Raw genomic sequence first — 8,395 nt, 5'->3', positions numbered from 1 at the left:
GGAAATGTTGCCCAGAGACACTGTCCTGCTGGAAGGAATGGCTTTTCTCAGGGTCTGATGCCTAGAAGGCTTTCTGCTTCATGGGAGAAGGAGAAGGTCCACCTGTCTTCTACCAGGGAGTGGGGGCCGGCTTCCTGCTTCCTCGGTGCCCTCCGCCAGCCCCCAGGAGCGCCCAGGTAGCTCCCTCTCAGCCCCAGGCCATTAGGGGCCCAGGATAGGGCAAGTTAGGGACACAGTGATGGCTGGCTGTTTTCTGCCTTCTATTCACACTCCCTGCCTGGGGCAACTGGCCTCCCCCTCTGGCCTCAACTTCTTTGGGTTGCAAGACAACGGCCCTTGAACACACAGACGTTCTCACCACTCCTACAGAGGTGGGCACATCGACAGGCCATGGGGGGCTGCAGGCAAGCAAGCTGAGGCTGAATCCTAAGGGCCAGGCTTGATTGCACTGGGCTTGGCCAGGCCCACCCTAGTTTTGGGTGGAGTCCAGACAGGAGGATCTGAACCGAAGGCCCAGGAGACCAGAGCAGAGGTAGGAGCAGCACCCAAGGCAAGATGGCGACCTGGCTGGAGAAGGGGTGGACCCCCGGACTGCAGGAGGGGGCCAGAGAGCACCGCAGTGGGTGGGTCCTTCTCTAAGGAGGGGAACTGGGAGGGGGAGTGGGCTTAAAGAAAAGAAGATCAAGTTCAGCTGGAGGAGCCTCAGAGGACTGCGGCCCAGTCGGGGTATCACCTGGACACGCCCAGCCTCCGTAGGGTGGTCAGCACACCATGGTCATGACCATCAGGTCCACCACCTGCTTCTGTAGTGCCTGCAACTAGGAACTGTTTCTAAATTTTTAGGTAGTTTAAAAATTGAAAATCATGAGGACAAATACGGTGTGATTCCCCTTATGAGCCTTTCAGTCACCAGAACCAGACGAGAGGGCAGAGGGCCAGGGGCTAGAGGGCGGGAGAGTTCTGTTGGTGGCTGGTGGCTGTAAGTGGTGTGTCACCCTCCTGTGCACATTAACAGTGGCAGGCGGTAACTTTTATGCCCTATATAAATAAGAAAAATCAAGAGGACGTTTTGTGACCTGTAACAGGATCTGCAACCCTAACCCTAACCCTAACCCTAACCCTAACCTCAGGTTCATAATGCGTTTCGTTGGGGCACAGACCCCAGGTCATATCTGCGTTTTATTCGGTAGCATCTGGCTGCACAGCGTAAAGCAGGTGTGTGTGACGATCTCCCGGCCGACGAGGCCTGAACTGTTTGCTGTCCTGTCTTTGCAGGAAGGGCTGGCCTGCCCCTGCTCCTCAGGAGGGAGGTCAGGGACGGGGACTGGAGAGGGGCAGAGCCCGGGAGGGAGCAGGAGAGCGAGGTCAGGCCGAGGTCCGGGCTCACAGGCACATGTGCAGTTCTGATTTCCTGTCTGAGCTGTAGTTCACATGCCCACAGTCCACCCGCTGAGCGGGCACGATTCAACCTGACAGGGGACACCACAGTCCCACCTGGGAGCAGTTCTTCATCTCAGAAGAGAAGCCCCACCCCTGGCAGCCAGTCCATCCCCGCACTGTCCTGCGCCCCCGCAGCCCCCCACCTGCTGTCTCCATGGACCTGCCATTCTGGGACACTTCCTATCAGTGGAGTCATACGGTCTGTGGCCTCCTGTCTGGGCCTTCAGCCGGCAGCACATTTCAGGCTCACCGGGGACACAGGTGTATGGGGCCTCAATCCCTTCTTAGGGTTGAATGACAGTTCCTTGTATGCCTGGCACATTGTAGCCACCCACTTGTCTTCTGATGGACACTGGCCTGTTTTGGCAAGCTTTGTGTGCATCGTCATGCTTAGTAAGGTCACAGGGGGGTGAGGGGCCGTGTCCCAGAGATGCCCCAGATGCCATGGAGACCCATATGCCCAGGAGAGAGCACCCTTCCTGACCAAGGGAGCCACCTTGGTGTTGAATGCTGGCAGAAGTCAGAGGATAGACTTCTGTTGGGTGAGTGAGGCCAAGAGACAGAGGGGAGGAGGCCCACAGGGAGAGAGCAGGCTCCAGGTGACTGGGGAGGGGGGTTGGGTTTCCAGGGCCTCGGAGGACCGGGTTCTGGGAGGGTGGAAGGGGTGGACTGCTGGCCTGACCGTGGCTCGATTGGCAGATACAGGCACAGGACGCTGGATGCCTCTGGAAGGGTCGAGCTTCAGGAAGTCTTTTGAGTTTAAGGTTTAAGGGACCTTGATCCTAAGATCCCAGAACCTAGCTATAGGACCTAGCTGGATGAAGCCCAGCTGCTGTCCCCCCAGGGTGCTCCAAGGAATGAAGTCACAGCACAACTAGCAGAGGGAGCCGACACCAATCCCCAGGCTCCTGGCAATGTGCATTGATGGAGAAGTCCAGGCCCTCAGGCTGAGTTGGAGAACCTGGCAAAGACTGCCCAGGCCCAGAGTGCAGGGCTCTGGGACTGTTCCTGGCACTGGGTCTTGCAGGGGAAGGGAGGATGTCAGGGGACAGGGGCCCTCTGACCAGGGAGAGGGTGCAGGAGAGAGCCTGGACAGGGAACCTGAATTCAAAGTCTACCCTGGACTGCTCCACTGGGCAGAGGTGAGACTGAACCCCTGACCATACACACCCCTGCCCTCAGCCCCACAGGGCCCAGGCAGGGGCTACTCTGCAGCCAGCCTTCCCAAGAGGGACTGGTGAGCAGGCCAGCTCAGCAGGGTCCAGCAGGGTGAGCGAGCAGTGGGCACCCCCAAGGCTGGCAGCAAATACCCTTTTACCTGTCTGGTGGGGCCCCTCAGAGGAGGTCCCTGACTGCCAAGCCCCAAAGCCAGGAACTGGAAGGCTGCTCCCAGAGGTCCTGGCCCTGGAGCACCTGGTTCCTTGGGGGAAGCCGGCCTGGATATGGCCCCAAGGACAGTCTCTGGACAGCGAGGCAGGACCCAAACTTTTCTATTAAGAGTGCATTTTATGCATTTTGGCAGTCTCTATCCCCCTGAACCCTGCGATTCTTCCATGTGTCACGCCCGCCCACAGCCTCCCCAACCCCAGGGACCCCAATCACAGTGTCCTCAAGGGAGGAATGGAAGAGCCAGGCCAGGGTGCCCTGAGGAAAAACAGCCCCGGGAAATGGAAAGAGGAGCAAGGGTTGTAAGACAGAGCAGGAGCCATGGGAGGAGCGACCAGGAACCAGGTAGGTCGTGGGTGGAGGTTGGGAGACACTGGAAAAGAAGAGTCTGGGCGGAGGGGTGTGAGCGGGCCTGAGCGGGTGTGAGCTGGCCTGAGCGGGCCTGAGCGCTCCAAGTACTGGAGTGGTGGGTGCAAACCTCCAGCCCCTCCGGTTCAAGGCGTCGCCCAGAGGCCCAGGCTTGGGGCGCACTGAAACCACAGGGAGAGGGTGTGCATGGAGGAGGGACAAGGTGCAGGGGCCCTGGGGAACGGAAACCTTCCACCTATCCCAGCCTCGACCACCTCAGACGCCAGCCCAAAAGGACACAGGTGTGAGTGGGAGAGAGTGGATACCAGGGTCGCGGGGGGAGGGGGCGAACCTGGCCGAGGCCCAGCGGGTGAGCCGCTTTGTTCGCGACTGTCCTGGGAGCCACGCGCCAGGCTACGCTTCCTCCTTGAGGCTGGGAGTGGGGCTGGGCCCGCCGCAATTGGCCAAACGGGCGGCCACGATTGGCTGAGACCCTGGCCCCCGCCTCCTCGCCCCCGTGGGCGTGGTGCGGACTCGGGCGGCTCGGCGCGTGCTGCCCCCGGGGGTCTCCGGTGCTTACCCCGACAGCTGGATTATCTTCCCGGCCACGCCTTGTCCCACAACAGCACGCGCCGCGCGAGCCGAGGACTGGCACCTCTGAATGCTAGCGGGCTGTATGGGGGTGGGGGTAAAGGCAGGTCACGCCAGGGACCTGCTGACAGCACCTGGACGTGGGGAACCTGCGGAAGGCAGCGCGGTTCCTACACCGGGCCCTGCTTGCAGCTCTTAGGGAGACGCACTAGGTACCTGCTGGAAGAGGGGAGCATCTTACTTGCGGACTGCCTTCGAGAGACGAGGTGGGAGGTGTGCTCACGGTTTGGGCTTTACGGAACGTGTGTGTGTGAGGGGGAGGGCTAAGCGAGGCGGAGGGAGAGGCGAAGGGAGGAGGGCGTGAGAAAGGAGGGCGGCGGCGCGGAGGAGGGTTATCTATACATTTAAAAACGAGTCGCCTGCGCCGCGCAAGGGGAGACCCAGGGAACGTCCTCCTGCACGCGCGGGACACGAGCGTCCCACGCTTCCCGGTGCACACAGCCCACCGCCTCTCGATTCCTGCGCCACACCGTCCTCAGGCTCCAGAGGACTTTGGAAGAGTGCCCCAGAGGAATCTCTTGGCAGCGGAGTGCCTGAAGCCCCTGGGAGGCACGGCCGTCCCCCTACCCATACTTAGTTGCGCACTTTCTTGTGGTGCACCGGGACTTAGAACAGTCACCAGCGGGTGGATGCGGGCGCGATGGACAGCGGCGCACTGTCCCGACTTGTGCCCACCTCGCCTGCGGTCCCTGGTGCCTGCGGTGTCCGACGGAGACCCACGTCCCCAGAACTGCTGCGCTGCAGCCGGCGGCGGCGGCCAGGATCGGCAGAGGCCGGGGGCGGCGCGGCGGCAGTGGCGCGGCGCAATGAGCGTGAGCGCAACCGCGTGAAGCTTGTGAACTTGGGCTTCCAGGCGCTGCGGCAGCATGTGCCACACGGCGGCGCCAGCAAGAAGCTAAGTAAAGTAGAGACGCTGCGCTCAGCTGTGGAGTACATCCGCGCGCTGCAGAGCCTGCTGGCTGAGCATGATGCGGTGCGCGCCGCGCTGGCCGGGGGTCTGCTGGCCCCGGCTGCGCGGCCTCCTCCGCCCCGCGGGCGCCTGAGACTCCCCCCATCGCTGCCTCGCCCTCCTGCGCCTCTACGTCCCTGGCCGCGAGGGCAGCTCGGAACCTGAGTCCCCTCGTTCAACCTACTCGTCCGATGACAACGGCTGCGAGGGCGAATTGAGCCCCACGGAGCGCGAGCTCCTGGACTTCTCCAGCTGGTTAGGGGGCTATTGAGTGCCTTCGCGCCCGCCCCCCGGTTTAAGGTAACTCCCCAGGCTACCGGGAGGAGGAGGGTTGGAGGCAGGGGCAGCGGAGTGGGGTGGGCGGGCCTGGCGGGTAGCGCCCGGGTAATCCAACGGAGCCGAGCGCTGGGGTCCAGGCTATTGCTTCGATTTCGCTCACTCTTCATTTTCCCCAAACGTTTTCAAGCCTGAGCAAGACCAGCGTTTGTTTGTACGGGATTGCAAAACTTCCTCTCCAGGCTCCGCCGCCTTTGGGGAGGGGATATGAGGGGAGGGGAGCGGCTGTCGGGCCGGTGAGGTCTCACTGCTCGCGGTTCCCCAGAAGAGCGGGGAGCTGGAGGCGGTGGTGATTTTGCATTGCAAATTGCCTCCCCGGCTGGGGTGCTGGAATGAGTCGGCTGGAGTGGAGCCCTGAGTCACCACGACTCGGAGCGTGCGCCCCGCCCCCGCCTGGCCGGTGCCTCCGACCGAATCTAGGCACCCACGGACTCAAAATCAACGGAGCGAATGAAACTGCGGCGGCGTGTTGGGAGGTGGGGTTGTGGGGCCGAGTTCTGCTGCACGTGCCGGGGCCACAGTGACGCGAATTCTGTTCCCCTGCAGCCCTAGTCCAGGACGCCCGACAGCAAAGGAGGCCTAGAAGCGAGCTCACCATCATTTGGGAGCGGCATGGTGGGCCAGGGACCCCCGCCGACGCTGCCTTGTTTTGTCCAGACTGACCCAGTGCCAGCGAGGAAACTACCCCTCTACGGACTGGCATCGGCCTCTGAGCTCCCCCAGTAGGGCGTCAACGCTTGGAGAACTTTCCCCGGCGAGTGATGTTTTATGAGGACAGAGTCTATTTTTCAGGGACTGCTGAAACCGTGAAGACTGATTTTTTGTACAAAGGATCGTGTGGATGGAGCACAATAAAAATCGTCTGTCCTCCCCCCACCCCCACTACCTGGAATTTCCAACCTGGCCAAGGTGTGGTCCTAGCAGCCCCTGAAGGCAGGGTGCCTGGTGGGAGCCCCTCCTCTGAAGCCCAGCCTAGGGCCGGTGCTTGGTTGCTTGGGCCCACTGACTAGCTGCCCTGGGTGAGAACACCTGTTCTAACCCAGGTGAATAAACTGGTTCTGTTTATCATTGGCTTTTGGCAGTACCCTCTACCATGGGTCCTGTCTCCATTCCCCAGGTGAGGGCCAGGCAGGGGTGGGGGGTAGTGGCCCAGAAGGTCCTGTGGTCACTTCTCTCTGGACTCTTGGTAGAGTGGGCAGCTTTGTGTGCATCCAGGCTACCATGACAGATGCCAGAGTGATTCTGACACCTTGTGGGACTAGGGGCTTCCAGCAGGTGGCCTTTAACTGTGGATGGTCCAGGCAGGGGTGCTTTCCAGCTGGGACAGGGAAGGTCAGCAGTCCCTGACAGCCACAGGGGTCCAGGTCAGGGCCTGGTATAGGCCTGGGCCCAGAGTGGTCTGAACTATGAGCACAGCTCCTCTTCCACCTCTAGAGGCTGCAGGTGTGGGCTCTAGGCCCAGGTATCAACTGCCCATTACCAGCTGGGTGGCCCTGGCCAAGTTATTAACCTGCAAGTGACACTGACCTCAGGCCCAGGTTATGGGAGGATCTGAGGGGTCCTGTTGGTGAGCTGCAGCCTGCGTGTGTGGGGCCTGTGTGCTGGCTGGGCAGCCCTAGAGAGTTCCACATGTCTTTTTTACCCAAACTGGGGGCCTCCCTGGAACAAGGAAGGCCGGGAAGCTGCTCCCAGGCCCCCCACCGCAGTCCAGAGCTGTGGCAGGATATCTTGCTGCCCCACCTTTGACTCTGGGCCTCCGGAGGCTTTGAAGTCGCCCTTTGCCCAAAGCTTCCATTTATTGCAGGGGTGTGGAAGGGCCTGGGGGATCCCCCAGGCTGCTGTAGGGTGCTGCTGGCACCCCTTTCTGGCGGGAATGGTTGGGGCACAACCATTGGAGCTCTGGGAGTTAGGAGTGGCTGGTGGTGTCACAGGGCAGGTGTCTTCCTTATAACTATGGTGGCAGTATACACAGGCTCCTGGGGTATGCCTGTCTAGAAAGAAAGCAGGTTGCAGGACCCCCCTTTACTGCAGGAGCAGCTCATCAGCTCCTCTGCAGTCAGCTGACTCTTGAGTCAGTGTTAAGTCTGATGGGGTTGAGGGTTGTTGGTCCTATCAAAATCAGGCTCAGCTGGGGTCAGTAGTCCAATTGTGACTTAGGGCTACAGGGCTGAGTGAAACAACGTTGTCCCAGAGATAGCAGGGAGCATATCATGGCCACCCTGGGAGAGCCACTGCATATCTGCCTTCTCCCAGGCAAGTGGCCTCCCCAACCATGGGACCTGAGCTTTCCCCATGACTCACCAGGATCCTGGGGAGGCCTGAGGCCACCGGGACCAGAGGTTGTATTGGGCTGGGGGTGCATCCACCCACATGAGCACGGGACTGGGGCTGGCCTGCAGCTATGGAACTCCATGGTATCTCGGAACACTACCATTTCCCACTAGCGATTTCCCACGTGCAAGAGCCCTGAAATCTTTATCTGTAACCTTCTCCACACCAGGCACTAAGGAGGTGGAGTTGTGCCCTACAGAAACTCTGCCTCCACCTGGGATGTGATTCTATCTGGGATGAGTCAACAGAATGGTCTGGCTGGAGGGGAGCCCTGACCCGGAGGGTGCAGCATCATGACTATCCCCATGTGACCCCACCTGCCCCACCCCAGGTCCTGCCCCATGTAGTTTTGAGCAAATCCCCAATTTGGAACATCCTCCCTGTGTGCCTCCAAAGGAAACCCCTCACCATCCCCCCCCCCGCCCCAAAGAACAGTGGTTCTTTCATCTCAGATGCCCAGCCAATGGCACAGCCCCCTTCAATCGATTTGGGCCTCAGGATCCACCCCAGGTCCACTCAAGTTCACCGAGTGGGTCTCTTAAGCATCCTGTTTGTTGACAAAGCTTGGTTGTCCTTCACGTTCTGGATATTTATCCAGTGCCCATCCTTTGCTTTCTGCAGATTGGGGTGGGGGTGGGGCACAGAAGCAGAGCTGTGATCAGCCTGGGGTTTGGTGGCATCATCGTGTCCTGTGACTGCAACCTGCCAGGAGACGAGGGTGACCCTATAACTTGCTATCCAAACTGGGACACTTTTGAGAGTGTGAAGGCTGCTGTTAATAGACAGCCAGGGTCCCTGGTCACCTTCTTCTCCAGTTAAAAAATTCCCCCCAAGCTGTCACTCACAGACCATCAAACACTGCAAGTTAAGTGCCCGCCCAAAGTCACAGAGCTTGGAAAATGGTGGGAACTGGGATTAAGACCCAGGGTTGCTCCATTCTGTCCTGATTGGTCG

The 8,395-nt window shown here is 60.3% G+C and overlaps 2 protein-coding genes across 2 annotated transcripts in view; both read left to right on the top strand.

Annotated features, from left to right (window-relative positions):
* Window positions 1-3,664, top strand: part of LOC113198539 (oxysterol-binding protein-related protein 5) — a 46,454-nt gene extending 42,790 nt beyond the window's left edge. The window contains exon 13 of the mRNA XM_077796851.1: window positions 3,440-3,664. Within this exon, the coding sequence (XP_077652977.1) occupies window positions 3,440-3,664 (225 nt within the window). The remainder of the gene's footprint in view (window positions 1-3,439) is intronic.
* An 801-nt stretch (window positions 3,665-4,465) lies between these two features.
* LOC113198551 (achaete-scute homolog 2) lies at window positions 4,466-5,045 on the top strand. The gene is given in 3 exon segments (XM_026411310.2): window positions 4,466-4,859; window positions 4,862-4,906; window positions 4,909-5,045. Coding segments are annotated over 3 exon segments (576 nt in total).
* The last annotated feature ends 3,350 nt before the right edge of the window (window positions 5,046-8,395 follow it).

The sequence above is a fragment of the Urocitellus parryii genome, chromosome 4, assembly GCF_045843805.1.
Source record: "Urocitellus parryii isolate mUroPar1 chromosome 4, mUroPar1.hap1, whole genome shotgun sequence".
Lineage (NCBI taxonomy): Eukaryota > Metazoa > Chordata > Mammalia > Rodentia > Sciuridae > Urocitellus > Urocitellus parryii.
Note: the sequence above shows the minus strand (reverse complement) of the source record. Positions and strands in the feature narration are given on the sequence as shown.